This window comes from Rissa tridactyla, chromosome 4 (assembly GCF_028500815.1).
Source record: "Rissa tridactyla isolate bRisTri1 chromosome 4, bRisTri1.patW.cur.20221130, whole genome shotgun sequence".
NCBI lineage: Eukaryota > Metazoa > Chordata > Aves > Charadriiformes > Laridae > Rissa > Rissa tridactyla.
This window is the reverse complement of record NC_071469.1, coordinates 36,570,194-36,590,331: the sequence shown is the minus strand read 5'-3', so window position 1 is coordinate 36,590,331 and position 20,138 is coordinate 36,570,194. Positions and strand designations below refer to the sequence as shown.

Below are 20,138 nucleotides of genomic sequence, written 5' to 3'. Positions count from 1 at the left end.
ACATCAGTGAGATACATCTTACTCACATAGATGAATTACAGTCAGAACAAGGTTATTTAATTTTTTTAGTATTAGATGTAATGTATATACTGAAATCTAGGAATAGGACATGGACCTGTTGGAGCGGGTCCAGAGGAGGGCCATGAAGATGATCAAAGGGCTGGAGCACCTTTCCTACGAAGACAGGCCGAGAGAGCTGGAGTTGTTCAGCCTGGAGAAGAGAAGGCTCCAGTACCTGAAGGGGTCCTGCAGGAAAGCTGGGGAGGGGCTGTTTGCAAGGGCATGTAGCGATAGGACGAGGGGCAATGGTTTTAAACTAGAGCAGGGTAGGTTTAGATTAGACATTAGGAAGTTCTTTACAACGAGGGTGGTGAGACACTGGCACAGGTTGCCCAGAGAGGTGGTGGAGGCCCCATCCCTGGAGACATTCAAGGCCAGCCTTGATGAGGCTCTGAGCAACCTGATCTAGTTAAAGATGTCCCTGCTTACTGCAGGGGGGTTGGACTAGATGACCTTTAAAGGTCCCTTCCAACCCAACACATTCTATGATGCTTCTATGAAATTGTAGAAGAAAAATTATTTTAAGGCAGGAGATCAGAGAAATAAATTTTCTTTAATTTCATGTGAATCATACTGCACAAAAGTATAATGCTCGACTTTATAGAATTTTTTTGTTTGTTTTTAAGATGCAGAAGGCTTGATCTTCAGCCTTTAGCTTACCTTTGGCATCGGAACCAGGAAATATTGCTTAAAGAAATGATATCATCTAACATTCAAGCCATAATCATAAAGGTGGCAGCTTTTGGTACGTATTCAGATTCTGAGCAATATTGTCTACTGAAAATTCCCATGGGCAAATCTATAACATAACACAGAAAAGCAGAATATTTTTTCTGTATTATAGGATAAGAAATTTTAATATGCAGAAAATTTTTAGACATTATATGGCTGAATAACAGTTATGACGTCTGAATAATTAATTTACCTGTTTGCAGTTCATTCTTAGAGTAGATGTGGAAAAGCTGAAAAGTAATTCTTCCTAGCATAGTCATTAAATTCCTTTTGTGATTTTTTTTTTTTTTTTTTTTGTTCTAGTTTGGTTTTGATTTGCAGTAAAGATGCATGCATAATTCAGTGCTTCACAGTATTGTCATTTATACATGATGCAGACTGGTGGCTAGACAATATTATAAAACAACCGTGAAAGTTTTAATAGAAATACAACAAATTAACATCAAACAAGATGTAATTATCTGAGGCCAAAACATTTTGTTTAACAACAGTAAAACATATAGCAAACAGAAGTAGTTCGTTATTGCCTTCAAAGAAGTGGTATTTACAATATAGTTGTTTACTACACCAGAAAATCAACGTGTCTTTTCATTGTCAAATATGTAAAATGAGGTTTGTATAATAAAGCAAATCAATACAAAAGATAACCTCCTTGTTTATTGTTTGAATGTAAAGATGAGGTGAAATGACATTTTATAGGAAAGCTTATGGAATGATGTGCTCTATAACGCTAAGAAGCACATAAGAATCATGTTAATGGTACAATATATTCATTTCAGGCCTTTGTGCAGTTTTTCATTTAAGAGTATCAAATGACATGTTAAGCATAAAGTTTGACCAAAGGACCTTTTCTTTTTGGGTTGGCTATAGATTTGCGGTCCATTGGACCAAAGAATGACTAGTATAATAGAAGAGGATCAGTGGCATTGGTGGCTAAAGATGTATGTTTAAAAAACAGTGTTGTATAACCTTGCATTAGAAGTCTGATGGCTGCTGATTATCTGGCAGCTTTCACATCAAATTCCTAATGTCTGTCTTCTTTGAAAAATGCTTTATAACAAAGTAATTCTCCTAAACATTAACCAAGAATTGAATTATAATCCTTTTAGGCTGCATGAAGTCCGTGACTTTTTTAATTAAAATTAATTAATTATTTTTTTGTTTGTTCCTTTTTAGCTGGTATAGTTTCTAACTAGTTTTCACATTATCACTATGATGGTCTCACTGCATTGTTCTCTAGGATCTGATAAGGCTGCTAGTGAGATAAGAATGATTAGAAATACCACATTCCCTCATTCACTTATAGGTAACAAACAATGTAATTTATTAGCATTTTCCTGAATTTTCGAAGCTCGTTTACAAATACATAGGAACTGAATGCTATGTTTTCTACTATAAAACACTTCTTTTTTAAATTGGGAAAAAAAAAAAAATATATTTCTTAAAGGAACAGTTTTCAGGCCATGTAAAGTACATTTTTATATTTATGTTATTTTGACATAAAATAGATTCCTTTAATTGCTCATGCTGACATGAAGTAAAAATAAAATTCCAGAAAGAATAGGTAACGTGCCTTTTCACATCAGAATTATTTATCATCAAGTTTAGGTTGTTTTCACTAAAATTTGTACAATTGAATGAAATTAATTATGAAAGGGACAAAAACCCACACAAAATGAAACAAGTAAGTACTATTTAAAATTTATTTCAAAAATGTTAAAGAAAATATATGATTTAAATAATAGATAGAACTGTTTCACAGGTAGAAATCATGGATGACTTGTCTTATGCCTGAAGCAAGATAAGCTTGTCTTTTGTATTCCACAGTCTTAAAAAAACTTAAAACGCACTAGTTAGTGCACAAAGAGTGCTTTGTGGGCTATTCATTGAAGGAGCGAATACCATAAATACTTGTAGATAGCAATTAGATAGAAAATCACTGCGATTTTTTTTCCTTTTTATTTTTTTTGGCTACAGGTAAAAGAAAGATCTTATCAGAGTCAATTTCTCACCTGCCTGAGGCAGACATAATTAGATGTAAGCAAATTTAATGGAGCTTGTGTGCTCTGGGGCCATTCTGTAATGCTTTAATAATTGCATGCCTTATTAAAGTGGATTTAAGGTATGAAAGCTGTTTAACATATCAAGTGGCAAAGAAGATAAGATACAGTTTAACTTTTTGCCTCTTAGATTAATAATCAAAGCTAAACTGCAATGAAAATATTTAAAATAACAGATTTAAGAGTCTGACGGGTAATGCATTAGATAGTACATTGTACAGATGTTAATGCAAGAAACAAATCTGTAACTTAGCTTGACATTCATCAGCGCTGGCATACTTGAACACCCGCCTTGTCCTGTTTTCCATTAACTCAGTGCCAGTATTGGCAAGGTAAATGCCTGTCGTTTTATGTAGAAAACACATAATTATGCAAGTAAATGAGCATTAGTTTAGTACATTTCCCTAAATCCACCATTACAAATTAATACCATAAACTTTGCCAGTGGCAAGAGTTTTCTATCTCAGAGTAGTGTGCTTTTCCAGATGGGATAGCAATCGCTCTCACTTACATGCAAAAGAAGTATTGTTAGGAAGCCTTCTTCACATGCCTTCTGTGGACCTATAAGTAGATTAGCTTTCATTCCTTTAGAGTGTATTTCAGAGGCTTTAATGATGAGAGAAAAACATTCCGTGATCTAGCACCAAACCTAAACAATGAAAAAACCAAAAAGCTGCTTATGCATATTTATCTTCAGTGCCATTTCCTTGCTGCTAAAGATGCCTGTATGATGCATGATACTTTGTATTCGAAATATACCCCTCTTTGGTGGAAATATCAGAAAGTCAGAATGAGGTTACTCAGTAATAGGTAACATAGAAACAGTTACTGATTTTTTTTAACATGTGTGTGCCTGAAATTCCAGTAATATCCATTGTTTATATGCTTATACATTGCTTATACAGTGCAATATAGCACAATCATAAGATGCGTTTTTGATATCCTTGCTCTCTGGACACATTTTATAGATTAAAATACTAATTAACTTGCAGAGTATGCATATCATTGATTCAACTTTTAATCTTATCTTGGTGACTTTACATACTGGTCTTACCTGTGCCATGTTCTAAAGCAAATTGTTTCTCCTGCAGCACAAGGTGTAATACTCAGGTGGAAGTAAGAGAAGGAGGAAGGTTACATTTGGAAGGAATCTTTGGGTTCCTCACAGTATGGTCCTCAGTAAAAACTAAGCATTGAGTTTTACTTAGTTTTACTTTACTTATACAGTTAACTATACCTAAATCTTTTTAAGAATTAACACTAAAAATTAAGCCCCACTATACATTTTAAAATATGACAAACTTCAGTTCTCATATATTTGAGAATATTGTTGAAATTGGTTTTATGTCATGCAGTTAAAGCAGTTTGTCCTCAGTGATTCTAGGGTTATTTTAAGAGTAATGTTCACCTGCAGTAAGTTTTGTAAGTGCACTCTGTTAGCTTGAGAAAGTGGAAAAAAATTGCTTCTTCAGTGTTTCAGTCAAAATCAGAAGACTTCTGTCTTTTATGAGATTAATATGCATTATTTACTTTATACGTTCAAGCTTCTTTCCAGTTTGGGGGTAAGGTAATGATTTATTATTGACTTAAGTACTTGAAAAAACATTGTAATTATGAGATCAAATAATAGAAATATTAAGTTGAAAAAAGCGCTTTCATGGTTATATTACGTTTCTAACTTCTAGCTGTTATTTGGACCACAGGAGAGAAATGATACCATAATGCTGTTCAACTGTTGGACAATAATAAAAGCTGAAACTTTGTATCAGGGCTGATCAGCTCGTGGTTCTCAGCCTACATTTGAAGCGGGGCTCTTCTGCCATGGCTACATCCTTTATGTTGTAGGTCTGGCTGCTATGAGTGCTTCTAGACAATCCGCATCCTCAGCCATGGGTAGGCTGTGAGGAAATCACAGGGGCTGTGGAAGCCTAAATTTTGAGATGGTGTGGGCCCTAGTTTCTTACCCAGGCTATTTCCCTCCAACAATGGAGTAATGAGTCCTTAGGGAGCCATTGCCATCTCCTGTCTGTCAACAAATCCTAACGTTCCTTCTCTAAACTGCGCTGTCTGAACTACATATATTTAACTTGAGACTCCTTTGCTGTGAGAAGATCTTGACGCTTGCCTCACAAGGTCAAGAAAATTGGTATACTCCTGCTGTACAGAGAACGCTCTGAAAAGCTGATAGTTTAGGGATGCCTGTGTTTTTGTATACCAGCTTTTCATTTAGAAAGAGATAACGTTACTTCTCAGTATAATGAAATCAGTACCTGTAGCTTTTGTTTATTATTTAAACCTAACCACCTAGGTGTCTGCATTATTGTTTATTATTTGCATGCCATTAGTGTAGAGAAGGGAAATCCTGACTGACTGAAATTGATAGCCAGACTCCCATTAATTTTAATGGAGGTAAGATTTACGTATAAAGTAGTACATTAGAAAAGAACTAGCACCACACAGTTTCCTGGTTAAGCTCCTGAGGGTGTAATTTAGTGTTACAGATAAACTGATCTAATAGGGAGTTGCTGCCAAAAGGTTGATCTTCCCTTCCCCCTTCTAGCTGACTCTTCCAAACCACAAGTCTCTACTTGCTTCTCCCCCTGTAAAAGCTTCAGTGGTTAGGTGGCTGCAGCTGGTGATCTCAGAGAAGTACTACTCAGAGAAGTTGTCCCCCTGTACTCAGCACTGGTGAGGCCACACCTTGAGTATTGTGTCCAGTTCTGGGCATCTCAATACGAGAGAGATATTGAGGTGCTGGAGCGAGTGCAGAGGAGGGCAACGAAGCTGGTGAAGGGCCTGGAGAATAAATCTTATGAGGAGTGACTGAAGGAGCTGGGACTGTTTAGTTTGAGGAAGAGGAGGCTGAGGGGAGACCTCATCGCTCTCTACAACTACTTGAAAGGACATTGTAGAGAAGTTGGTGCTGGTCTCTTCTCACAGGTAATTAGCGATAGAACAAGAGGGAATGGCTTCAAGCTGCAGCAGGGTAGGTTTAGGCTGGACATTAGGAAAAAATTCTTCACAGAAAGAGTGGTCAGACACTGGAATAGGCTGCCCAGGGAGGTGGTGGAGTCACCATCCCTGGATGTGTTTAAGACTCGTTTAGATGTGGTGTTAGGGGATACGGTGTAAGGGAGAACTTTGTAGAGTGGGGTTGATGGTTGGACGTGATGATCCCAAGGGTCTTTTCCAACCTAAATGATTCTGTGATTCTACACAGAAGGGAACTTGCTGTGTAGATGCCATGGATGCATGGAGGACAAAACTCTGTCAGTAGAAACCTTACCACTAAATTGGGTTGGCTGTAATGTCAGATCATCTCCTGAATGGTGGGTTTTGAGTTTTGTCTGTGCACAAAATGAGTTTTGTCTGTGCACAAAATGAGTTTTGTCTGTGCATATCATCTGTGCAATGGAAAGGAACAATGTTCTTTGAAAACGTGTCTCTAGTTTTAAGTACTGAGCAATTTTAAAGTCATTATTGGGTGTCCTGGTTTGGGATGAAGCAGAGCCAACTTTCTCTTCAGTGACAGAGGCTCTTGCTCACACTTGTTGCCATGGCAACCAGGGTCAGCTGGCTCCATTGTTTACCCCATGGAGGGGTTGCACCTGTGGGGAGGAGTGGACAGGTCAGGTGACCCAAACTGACCAATCGGGTGTTCCATCCCATCTGCCATGCTCAGTATAAAAGCTGAGGGACCGAAGGGGTTGGGTTGGCTCTTTATCTTCTGCCCTTCTCCAGTGGGTTCTTCTCCAAGGGATCTTCTCTAATGGCTCTCTTTCTTCAATGGCTTATGTCTGAGGAGGACCCCATCAGCTCATCTGCCTTTTGAGCCTGGTCAGTGTGTTCCAGTTCCCTTTTGTCACTGAGTCCAGTCTGGAACTTTCCCAGTGCCTGCCAGTGGCATCTTCCTAGGAACTTGATCTGGTTTTATATATATTTATTTATATTGTATCTATTTCATTATATCCTTTTTTATTTTATTATTAATTTTTCACTAAAGTAGATTAGTTTTTTCCTAAACTTATAACTCTAGTCCCTGAACAATATTAAAGTATTATCTTGTATACACATATGATAGCTTTTAATTAATTTTATTGTAATTTTTTTCACATTATAAATTTGGTAAATTTACACCCATCATGTACTTTAGGAAAGATATTCATATTAGTCTTTGTCCCCTTCTAATCCTTGTTTCCTAGCTAGCACGTGTTATTATGATGGAATTTTCAAATAAAGCTTCCAAAGCTTAGCTGGTCCTTAAGAGTTTAAGTGTATTTAACACTTTTGCCTTAGGCTTGTTCCCTAATACATTTGTCTACTACCTCATTTAACTACGTCATTCATGTTATCTGTGATAGAAGAAAAGGTACCACACCAGACCTTTTATGAAAAGACTGGGGAACAATTATGAAACCAGAGGAGCCATTTTAGCTCAGGCCTCTTTTTTTTCCTGAGGGAAAAGATTCACATAAAGAAAGATCAACATGTAAAAATGGCAATTGTGTGCAAGACCAGAAATCAATAAAATTAGCTTGGAATTTAAGACGAGTATGGTGCAAAAGAGATGAATAAGAGAAAAGACAACTTGGAACGGACTTCAGGTGAAGAAAAGTTTTGATTCAGAGCATAGCTGAAAGGTTAGAAAAATAAGACAAGAAAATAATCTTTGCATTTGGAATGTTAGTTGCCTTATGCTTGTGTATGAATGACAGATACTTTGTTACCGGTGTAAAATGAGGTTTTGGAAAGAGGTTTTTAGTGCATGGGTATAAAGTGTGTTAGAGAAAAATAACAAAAGAGATTTTCTAATAGTTTGCATAAGTGGGTCTAGAAACAGGTTATTCCCTCTTTGCTATCTCTTGAGGCTATGGGTTGGAGATTGGGAAGGATGTCAATATTTTCAATAGTAACAGATGACAGGAGTTAGAAGGAAGAGCAGGAAAGTGAATGTACCTGAAAACAGAAAAGTACTTGAAAGTTGACATTATTGAGTGCAGTGCTTCTTGAGGAAATGTCACACAAAATTGGAGAGAGATGGCTTAAGAGTGGAAAGATCACTTTGCAATCTGGGGATATCATATAATCTAAAGAAAAAGTGAAATGGAAGCAGTGGACTAAGAATGGACATTTAAATGAATGGGATTTAAAGTGAAAGAAAAGGAAGTAAGGGTTCTAGTGAAGGAAACAGAAGAATAGTCAGAGAACTTTGAGCTGAAAAATAGCATAAGAAAAAGAGTAAGTAGAGGAAGTAAGGGGTGTCAAGAATGAAAATCAAGAGGGACAAGTGGTGTCTTGTTAATACTAGAATATTACTTGCTGGTCTTAAATGCTTGGTAAGATTTAAGTTCTGAATGCACTTTCACTGCACATTCTCTCCTGAAACAGAGCTTAAACTCAAAGTTTTAAAGGCATGTCTGTGTAGTTAGAACCATACATAGATGCTTGCCTTGCACCTCTCTCTGAGTTGAAGTTTTAAGAGACTTCTTGTCCTAATCTGATCCTTTATTTCTGCTCTGGCCTCACCCTTTTGCAGGTCATCTACTGATTTACCCTGTCAAAAGTCTCTGTTGATCCATTTGGGAGCTGTGACTCTTTAAAGGTTTATAACTTGTCTGCATGGGGATGGATTTAATCAAAGTGACACAAATTTTGTTACTTGCACCATGTGTCTTTCTCTGTCACTGAATCAAATTTCAATTCTTTTCTTCAAAGCTTAATAGGACTACAACTGTTCAAAGCATGAAAATACCAGAATTCTTTAACAGGGACAAAACAATACATCTTTTTTTTTCAATCCAAACTATGGTTCTGGAATGGTTGAACTCTTTGACTTAAATAGATTAATAAAGAAATAACTCCCTAAAGTAATTCTACTCAAAACATTTCAGTATGCCAAAGTTAAAAACACTGAAAACAGATTTATATTGGGAAAGTCATGCACATGTAGCTGTATGAACAGAACCTGTAATAACTTTTTTTTAAGCCTCTGAAGTCCATTGAAAGTCCTGAGAGAAAGTTGACTGGGGCAGTGTTTTCAATGAACTGAACCATTTGCCGTATAGAGCATTGGATTTGATTAAAAGCAGTTTAATGCTGTTATTAAACAATTCTTAACAATCTCTTTTTAAACTATGAACATTTTAGAGTTTTACAAGTATCTGTGTGAAAATACTGCCTCATTATTTGATGAAACAATACAAAATTTCTTCAAAGACTTATTGAGGTTTCTGTTCCTGAAATGGCAGAGCTAAGTTGCTTTGAATCTTCAATGTAACTAGAACACAAATAACTTTGATGTTATTAAAAATAAAATCACAAGAGATTACAGATGAAATTAACATTGCTGGTATGAAGAGTTTTAGAGCCTTTTACCTCGTAGAATTCTAAAATTTGATGACATCAGACTAACCTAGTTTAGAAAATATTTTATGAACTTCTGAGAAAGAAGATAAACTGTGATCCTAAGTAAATTGCACTGGAAACATATGCTAGAATGACTTTGGGATTACCATCTTACAATTTTACCAGTTAGCTTGAAAAGAGTTACTGTCACTTCAGGTTCCATCCCTGTACTATTCCCACACTGGATAAATTACCCCATACAAAAAAGGAAAGAAATAGGACAAAACCAATTAAAAAATAGGGTGAAAAAAAGAAAAAAGAAGTAGGCACATAATCAAGTTGCATGAAGTTTGCTCTTTTATACCATAAAATAGGTATTCACCTTAGATCTTTTAGAGGTGGGGTAATATCCAATATTTATTGCACTTTCCTTCATTTTTATATGAAAATTAAGCAGCTTTTACAGTTCTTTTTCATGTTTTGGAAACGGAAGATCAAGGAATCTGTCCAGTTCACCATTGTCGTACAACTTTTCGTGTGTGAAAGTTATGAGGAAGTTAAGAGTCAACTATGAACCTGTCAAGTTATGCTACCAGACAAAAAGTTCACTTCCAAGCTCTTCGTAGAAATGAAAGCTAAATATGACACCAGGAATAATTTACCTCCAGGCAATCTAAGGTATAGATTTACAGTGCATTACTATGGCAGGTGCACTCCTGCATCGTGGAGGGTGTCTGAGAATCCTGCACTCCTGCAGAGTAAACCTGCTTTACCAACTAATACTTACTTGTATGGGCTTTTCCTGTGCTATTAGAAACATACTCTTTGATTCTGTATTGTTTAAAGAACAGTACTTGATCCTGCTTCATGAAAATCCATGATGTTTTTATTGTTTACTTAGAAAAAAAAAAAGACATATTTAAAGTAGAGGATTTTACCTTCAAAAATAGTCCTATTTTATCTGTTCCAATTCTAAGATGGGTGGTTGCATCTATCCTTTATACTGTTTTGCTTTCTCTCCATATTTCTGTACGTTAAAGGTCCCATAACCTCTCTTTCTTTTCCTGTTTTCTTTCTGAAAAAGAAATTTAAAAGAGAGAGACTAGTTTTGGTTCAAAAAAACTTAAGTCTTTCATTGCCTTTTTTCTTATTTAAAGTTCTAAATAATTCTGTTTCTGTTGAGCAGCTGATTAGGATCTCCCCAGAAACCTTATTGTGCATTACACTGCCCTCCATCATCAGAAGTCAAGTCTCGCTCCCTGACATCCATAACGATGGCAGTTACTAGTCTTCTCAACAATACTTCTCAAGAAGTCAGGAAAAAGAAGGGAACTTTCAGTTGCTGTAGCCTTAAAACAAGTTCTTTTTTTTTTCCAAAAGTCTATGGTAATTCTATGTGTATGAAATGTTAAGAAGATTGCTAATAGATAGTGATTTTAACCTTATTTTATGGAAGAAGTCAGAGAGGAATAAGATGTACTTTTTGAATGGTACGATTGGTTAGTCAGGAAAGAACAGAGGTTTTTCCCTATATTATCAACAGATAATGGTTAATTCATGTTCTATTTTATTGATGTGTGTGTGGTAGTGATTCTTTCACAACGTGTTCATGTATTGTGGGTTATAGTTTGATTCAGTGTTGCTTTCAGAAGTACTTCATGTACTACCATTTCTTTATCAGGGAGTGTAGTGATAGGACAAGGGCTAATGGTTTTAAACTGAAAGAGGGTGGATTCAGATTAGCTATTAGGAAGAAATTCTTTACTCTGAGGATGGAGAGACACTTGGAACAGGTTGCCCAGGGAAGCTGTGGATGCCCCATCCCTGGAAGCGTTCAAGGCCAGGCTGGATGAGGCTTTGAGCAGCCTGGTCTAGTGGGAGGTGTCCCTGCCCATGGCAGGGGGGTTGGAACTAGATGATCTGTAAGATCCCTTCCAACCCAAATCATTCTATGAAAACCAATAATTATGATTAATTTTTATTTATTTGACATATATAGATATTTTTTATATTTAAATTCTTTCTTAAAAATCAAGATTATTTTAAAATTCTGAACATGTATAAAACATGTTCTTGTTAATAAAATGAGGCTTTAGAATGTGGATTTTACTAGCTGAATCTAATGCTGTGAAAATGCAACTTGATTTTCTAATGATCTTGATAAATGCAAGTAATATTGGGTAGTCACCCCTCAAGTGAGGGCTCTATGCTACACTAATACATGTGTACAAAGTGAACCATTCAAAATATGGTTCTTTTGCATAGCTTAACACTAACATGCTTAACACTAGTGAAATGCCTAGTAATGTTTTTCAGTACATTTTTTTCACTACAGAACAAATCCCTGAATTTCTGCCCTAGTCTTTGACAGGGCTGCAGTTCTCTGCAGCACTTGTCCCGTGGCAGTGTGTAAGAGGGCTCTGCAAGCACTGTTGATATCTGCAGGAAGTTCTGCTCCTGTCAGTGGATTTATCAGGAACTGCAGATGGAGTAGAAATTACTTTGAAGTGATTATACCATTTGTGCTATCACATACTGATTTTACAGTAAAACTAGACCACAAAACTGGAGGTGAGAGTACAATTTGTTTTACTGGGCACTGTTAGAAACAGCATTATGAAATCTTTTGAGGTGTTTCTGTTATCATATACTGGTCTATCTCAAAGAAATAAAGCCCCGCTTGCTCTCTTGACAGCACATAATAAATTGACTGATGTAGTTCAGTTGGGGAGTTAAAAATGCATTGAAAATAATGGGCCATAACAGTCTAGGGTTAACATTTATTCATAGATGACGCAATTAAATAAAACAGGCATTAACTTCAAGGTCAGTCAGTAAAGTAATAAAAGTGAATATTTTAATTGAATTGTAATTGCTTCCCATTGATACATGCAAGTTAAGTAAAATAGATGTCAGTGCTGCAAATTATAGTTCCCTTCCTAATTAATTTCTTAATTCTGCATACAATCACGCAGGCCCTGGATCTTGTTGTTGGTTTATCCACCCATCCAGCTTTCTTCATATCTAGTTTCATGGAGAAAAAATCCAGAGTATGTGGTTAAATGGCACGTACTAAGAATTTACAATACATTATTTTTCTTTTTAGTCTAAGTAATTTTAAGAATCTGAATCAATCTACTCCTTTGTTTAAAGAAGAACATAATAAATTGAAGTACAGATTTATATTAACTATTTTGTAAGTATGGTTATAGATACTGATAGTATAGATAGTGTATCTATATATCTGTATACTATAGATAGTGTATCTATAGTATAGATACACTGATAGTAGCAATAGACATACAGCTTCATCTATACATGCATACCATTAGAGATCTGAGATACGGATTACTGGTTCTGCGAATTACAGGTTACATTGGTGTTGACGTTTGGGCCGGGTTGGCCAATGAAGAGACAACAGATGCTCTCCCTCACCTCTTGCTCTGAAAAGAAGAAGAAGAGAGAGAAAGAGATTTATGAGTTTAGAAAAAAAACTAATTTTATGAAATATTAATAATAAAAAGGAAATAATGAAATAGATACACGTATACAAAACCATATCAAGCTCTCCGGGAGATGTCACCAGCAGGCACTGGGGGAGTTCCAGACTGGATGCAGTAACAGATGGGAACTGGATTACAGATCTGGATTCGGGAAGCGCAGATCAGGATCAAAGGCAGACAAACACACAGAGCCCTCCTCAGACATCAGCCATCGGAGAGGAGCCAACCTGACCCTGTGGTCCCTCAGCTTTTATATTGAGCAGGGCAGAGGGGATGGAACACCCGATTGGTCAGTTTGGGTCACCTGACCTGTCCGCGCCTCTCCACAGGGTAAACAACCGAGTCAGCTGACCCTGGTTGCCACAGCAACAAGAGCGAGATTCTCTCTGGCTGAGCAGAAAGCTGGCCCTGCTTCCCCCCAAACCAGGACAATTGGTTCTTGATGCCTTTAGCAGGTGGTCTCTACTCACTCGCAACACAAACCTATTCTTAATCTTAACTCGGATTGTCATTAACACAGAATGACAGGGGTTGGAAGGGACCTCTGGAGATCATCTAGTCCAGCTCCCCTGCCAGAGCAGGTTGCACAGGAACACGTCCAGGTGGGTTTTGAATGTCTCCAGAGACAGTGACTCCACCACCTCTACTGGAAATAATATTTTTCAAAAGGAAGATGAGCTTTCAAAAAAAAAAAAAGACTTCTGCTAAGAAATAGAAAGGGTACGCTGCACTTTCACAGATTTTCATGCAGGTGTGGGATATTACTAAAGAGTTTACCTGTAGTGTGTAGATAGGCAATTTATTTGGTTTTTGTATACTATTTGTATAATAGTTTCTTCTAAATTATTGTTTTATATTCATTAGCGGTCAGAGCAGTAGGTTTATCCTTAAGATCAGAGATAATTTTGTGAAAGAATATGTTAGTATGTCTATTAGTGTGTTAGTTTTCCCTTCTCACATGTTTGTAATGTATCCTTTGGTTTAAATTTGAAGGAAACCAATTTGTTTTTATCAAGGAGAGGAGTTACTTCTCTTAGAAAAGGAATTATGTTAGTGAAGAATGTTAATGTAAATGTGCGCAATGAGTACTGCAATATGGTACTTGTTATTTGTTTATTTTAAGAGAAAATGCTTGTTTAGCCTAATACCTGTCCCATTAAAATCAAGGACATAATGCTAAGCTGGTGTAAGTTGGAAGACATCACCAGAATCATTGGAACTATTGAAATGAAGTTAAGATATTTCAGAATTATTTCCACAAGCATAAATTATCATTATCTTGTATCTGGCAACACACATTTTTAGTCTGTTAATATAGAGCAATAAACCAATACCAAAAAAGAATAGAGGCAGGAAAAAAACTCAGTTCTCTTTCATTTTAATTATTAAGCAGTTTTTAAAATGTTCCCCTGGATAGTAAGAGAATTTTTAATGTGCTTTAATGAAATATTTAAAAACTTTATTAATGTTTTGAGATCTCATTCACTCTAACTTGTTTTAGTTTCACAGGAATTTAAATATACCAAGACCATCATTGTAAAAATTAAAAGCCATATCAGCTATTTGAACTCAGCAATGACTTTATATAATAGTATACCATACATTTATATAATAGCTTTCATCATCAATGATCTAAAGTGCTTTGCAAGGTACATACTTCAGAAATTGCTTCTAAATGGAATTGTTCTGGTGGCAGCTCTTTAATGATATCCATTATTGTATAAAGCAGTAGAGTAGGAAAAAATAGACAAGTATTGCGATCAGTACAAAAAACTCCAAAGCACAGTAATTAAGAATAGTAAAAAATGTGATCACAGAAAATTTTCCAGAGTTCCTTCACTTTCAGAAGTCATCATTTTGGGTTTTTTTATTTACTTTGTATGTTTAAGACCTTTTGACCACTTGGTCTCAAATCCAACTAGTATATTTACGTGGTTGAAGAAGATGTCAGCTCTTGAAACAGTTGTTTCTGGATGTTTTATAACCCACTGATTTCTGCCAATTGTTTGATTTATTCCTGAGAAGTAACCATTTAACAGTTGGCAAAACTCATAAAGTCAAAAAGCTAAAGCAGGAACACAGAGGGGCAAGTTAAAGGAATTATTGGATGTTAATAGGACTTACTTTTTTACCAAGAAAAATAAATAAAAATGTAGACATCATACAGAATGTTTTGTGATGGCTCAAAATGTTCAACATGAAAGACATTCTGTAAGTCTGAGTTTTCTTTATATCTCCATCCTTTTTAATTCTTACCTTTTTTTCGGTGGGTCACACACGCATAGAATGTGATTTAGCAAAAAAATTTTTATTACGGAAAACAGTTTGTGTCCCTTCTAGTAATTTGCAGGAACTATAAAAAAAAAAGGTTTTTTTTTTTAAATTTAATAGATTTCTAATAGGGTAACTTATGACTCAGAGATATCTGTGTAGTATTTTTATTACCATGGACCCGCATACTTACTTCACTAGTTAGTGAAATTTCTAAGAAAGGAAAACAACAGCTTTTGTACTTGCCACTCAGTGAAAAGGTAATTGGCCTTATTTTTCATTATAAAATATTTTAGATACAATGGGACTAGTTTCTAAGGGAGAGATGCTGTATTTAAAACATAACAGTACTTTATAAAAAATATTTTTACACTTTCTTTTTGCAGGTTTAGATCCAGATAAACATCTAGGAAAAACTCTGGATCAAATGGAGCCTTATCTTTTGGAGGTGAGTATTACTTAAGGGATACTCATACAGTGAAGTTTCAATTAAAAAGTAGCATAGGCAGAAATTTAGTAAAATTAATTTAATTTAAAATGACTTGGTTACTTTCAGAAAGTAGGTGCTAACCCAAGGCTTATCTTTGTACATAGAATATAAGCCTCTGATAAGCACTTTCAATATGAAAAACATTCTTTCTGGAGGTAGTTCACAAATGGTGCCGGCATGTTTGAAATAAACTAAAGGCAAGAAACCTCAATATTAAGGGAACACTAACTCATATGTCAATATAATAAAGCTAAATAATTGCATGCAAGTTAGAGACTTTCACAGCAAGGAATGGTAGTGTCAAAATCATAGGGGATGCAAAACTTCCCCACAGATATACCCATCTGAAGGTTTCCTACTGTTTTTTACACAGTGAGACTGCATAAAGTAGGGCCTTTCAAAAATGGAATAAGAGGTTTATTCCAGAGGATTTACTTAACTCTGTGCAAAGGGTTATATAGTCCTCAAAGCAGGAAAATGCTTGTAGGCAGCGCTAATAATTTTATATAAAGAAAAGCTATATAACTAGAAAAAAAAAAGACCACATTTTGTACACAAGTCTTCTCTGAGTTTGACGTAGAAGCATCAAACATCAAGCTAAGCACAGTTTAAGAGTAATAGCTCTGAAAGTGTGTTTACGTATATTGTCTGTGACAAAGATGGTTTGCCACAGTTCCTTGTCCTCGAACCTATTAAAAACCCACAATTATTTGTGTGTTTGGCTACTATGAGAGTCTTGCTGTAACTTTTATCAGTGTAAGCTGTCTAAATTTGCAAAAAAAAAAAAAATCTCCTAAAAATACTTTTTTTGTTAATCTGGGTAGTTCAGCCTGGCTTCACAAGCAGTTTTTCTGGAACAATTCAGAGCATAGCAAACTTGCGGAAGAGAAAGAAAAAGTATCCAGAATTTGTTAGGAACTTTAAAAATCTCTTTTTCTGCTAAAGATGGCAAAGTTAATTAGGAATTATATCTTGAGTGTAACTTAATTTTATGAGTCATTTACATGGCTGGAGAGAAGAGGATAGATAATTGGTACTTGGCAAAGCCGAAGAGGAGAAAAGAAGGTCCGTAACATTCAGATAGTCTTAACTTGAAGAGATTGTTTTTGGCCTGTTCTTAGCTTGAAGTTTGTTGCTTCTGCTTCAGAGCTGGAGAATCTGCCCAGAAACCTTTTCACCACCTCCCTGTATAAACTTGTTGATGTAAAAATCCCCTTCGTTATCTCTTTTTGTAAGTCTTGCTTCACTTATATCTTTAGATCATCTCAACTGCAGCAACTATTCAAGAATAGCAGGGGGTGGGAAGAAGTGCTTTATTGTGCTCCAGAAGAAGGGAAGGAAGGGAAGCAGGGAAATAAATATCTTCCTAAATACTTGTAGTACGGGTAAAAAAGCAGTGGCAGAGATACACAGTAGGAGTACACAGAAATAACTATATATTAACTAGATATAAAATATTTGTTCATATTGTGTCATTAGTAGATGTTTTATTTCATGCTGTGATAATAAAGATAGACTTAAAACAGTAAATAGTTGCCAAGTCTAGGGATATCTGTAAGATCCAAGAATAGTCAGAAGAGTTAAACTTCCTGAAAAGCATAAACTGGATTTCTACAGGAAAACGAAGAGGGAATGGGATCACTGCTTCAAGCATGAGGGAGCTTTTGGAATAGGTAATGTAATCATGGCTGTTTGGCTCAGCTAGTAAGCCACTGAGAACCAGAGTCCACAAGTTTCAGTTCACCACTTGTGAACATGGTTAGACTGCTTCCAGGAGCTTGACTACGAGGTTGGCATTGCACTGCATGAACATGCTGGACTGGGGTCTTCATTGCACTCCACGTTTGTGGCTGCTCTGACGCAGGCGTGCTGTTTAGTGCAGGAGAGTAACGTTACTGTGGAAAGTTTTACTGACATGTGAAGTCACATTCTGCATGGGCTGTAGAAATGGCTAATGATTGATAAATTCCCAGAAAGTTTGTTTGGAAGATCTTTGGAATCACAGGTCAATAATACATAGTTTAAGAGTACGATAAATATTTAAGTGCTTCTCCCCCAGTTTGTTGCTACAGATCACTTAAGCAGTGTTTCTGTTTGTCAGAGCTGTTCCTTTAGAATCTTGGTAGGTGAGAGCTAAGGAAGGATAAAACTTCGTAATCATGAAACAATGAACAATTTACTGTGGAATGGATTTAACAGAAGCATCAACTTCAATATCAATTTGGTACTGATCAGTCACGTTTGGGTGAATTAGTATTTATGTGGGACTAGTTAAATAAGCCAAAAGGAGGAGGGCATAGCACCTGCATTCACAGAAAGCTTCTGTTACCAAATTCAGGTTCCAGCTTCAGTGGGGCTGCAAAGGGTAGCTACTCACCCCAGCTGAATCAGTAGTCTTGACTTTCTTTGAAACTGTAGCAGCAAGTATTGCAATTTTAGGTATGCTAATAGGGTATGATTAAAATAAGGCTTAAGAAGTATTCTTCTCCATTTGATTTCACCATTGTTCATTTTAAAAAGAAAATAATAAACTAAGAAATCCAAAAAATCCAAAGTACCTGGTATTTCAAGGAATTAAATGTATTCTCCATGACGTTTGATGGCTCAAGTGAAGTGATTCTTACTTAATTGCTTTCACTGAAATTCTTACTGTCATGGTTTAATACCTCTCAAAACCTCCATTTGCAGGTTTTATCTTTTATTGATACAACAATAAACAGAGCAATGACTGCATAGCTTAAGATGTAGAACTAGTAGAGCGTTCTGACCCTACTTGGGAATTGTTGTCAGGCCATTGCAGGGGAGACTGCACAACCGATATTTGTTCTTGTAGCTGTTTCTTGTGCATATGCATGCTGCGAAAGTCAAAGTCAGTACAAATAAATTGTTTTTACTGGATCCTTAGTTGGCTTTAAGGCCTAATAAAACCAAGTCATTAACTATAAACTGAAGAGAAATGCTTAGGTTTGTGATGTGAAAAATACTCTTTTGCAACCCAATGAAGTCTTCAACATCAGAAGTTCTGCTAGACAAAATGTGAGAGCAAGAAGTTCACAGTTTTCAGTGGGGAGGAGAGACAAAATTTAATATTCTGACCATACCAAAGCAAACACCATAACAGATTCAGTTTTAACATTGCACATCCCCCAGACTACAATAGCTTTATATACTCGTGTGTCTTTGATTTGTGTTATCTAACCAGTAATTTCAAATTTTACAACAAATTCCTTGAAATTTTGGGGGTATTTTTGCTAATTTATGCTTTTTCCTATTCTTGTGGAATTCTCTTTTGGGTTTTCTATTGACATCTAATGTTATTTACATAGTTCTTTATTCAGCTAGGTGTAGGATTTTTCATTACATCATTTTCCCTAGTGTGGTGCACAAGTTTGTGAGATTTTTGCAGTTCTGTTTAAAATGAATTAAATATTGTTCTACGTGTTCTTCAGTTTTGTTGAAAAATAGTTTATATCTTCATTAGTTCAGTGCCTAGAAAAATGCCAATGCTGAAGATAAGGTCTTTGATATTGAACCACAACATGTATGATGTGAGTCATTTGAGATTGGTAGGGAATGTCCTAGTTCAACTTCTTGGATGCTAAATATCAGGAATTAGGACCTTACTTACTTCTTTTTATACTGAAAGTTTACCTTAAGGAACTGTCAATAAAATCAAAATCAACTTGTATTACTATAATGTGACAAATTATAATTTGTCTTTTGGATGTACAAGAAATAAACATGAACTAATAATTTTCTTTTTAGAGAAATCTCTTGGTGAAACATTATAAGTGTCAATGTTAATTAAAAAAACAAACAAAAAAAAAAAACCAAACAAAAAAAACCCCAAACAAACCAGACAAAAAAGAAACCCGCAACCCACCCCTGATTTCGTCCACTGAATTATTTAACTTTGGAAAAATATATTGTCACCTAAATTTTCAGTCTTCAGATTTACTTTAATTTATGTGGGGAACAGAAATGACAATAATTATTGAAATAAAGGTGAGGTGATTCCGCTGCTGTAGCAGCAGAAAAATGGAGGAGTATTGAGTGGGAAAAACTTAATTTTGCAGTTTTTTTATGACTTTACATACAGAAGGTTGAACTTGGGAGTACAATGATGATCTGCAACCCATACTTTTATCAGGGGTGAATTTTGCTGGCAGGGGATATAGGTATTGGGGCAAGGAAAGTTCTTGAATTATTACTTTTTTCTAAATGATAGGTCTTTGATTAATTATTGATGAACGGTTGCTACATAATTGCTAAATTATTAAATTGCTTTCATGTCTCACTGTTTCCTATGTACCAGGAGCCCTAGCTTTATAAGCAAAAGAATTTGTTGGCAACTTGCCAAATCTCAGGGGCTGCTCAAGACTTTCATTAGAATTTATTAATAGAATGGTAAATGCATATTATGGTAGTATTGGCTGTACTTCTGTCTCTGCTAATAGACAATAAAAAATGTTTAGTCATTTGTAAGCTTGCCTTAGAAGTTGATGAGTACTTCTTGATGTAGAGCGTTTCTGTAATTATAGAGAATTTACTAAGTGTTAAAATTTCTGTCTGGGAACAAAGTCTTTGCTTGAAATAGGAAGCACTTTGATTCATATCTTTGATTACTAAACTTAAATGAGGAAGTAAGCTGCAATCCTTGTGTTTCATTCCCAAGGT

General features: G+C 35.7%; 1 protein-coding gene across 4 annotated transcripts in view; it reads left to right on the top strand.

Moving 5' to 3' along the window:
• Positions 1–20,138, top strand: part of DPH6 (diphthamine biosynthesis 6) — a 211,846-nt gene that overhangs the window by 51,281 nt on the left and 140,427 nt on the right. For 3 of the 4 annotated variants that reach the window (XM_054198801.1, XM_054198799.1, XM_054198800.1), the window contains exons 5-6: positions 687–805; positions 15,358–15,419. In XM_054198801.1, coding sequence (XP_054054776.1) covers positions 687–805; positions 15,358–15,419 — 181 coding nt within the window. The remainder of the gene's footprint in view (positions 1–686; positions 806–15,357; positions 15,420–20,138) is intronic. The other variant, XM_054198802.1, reaches the window with a different exon arrangement.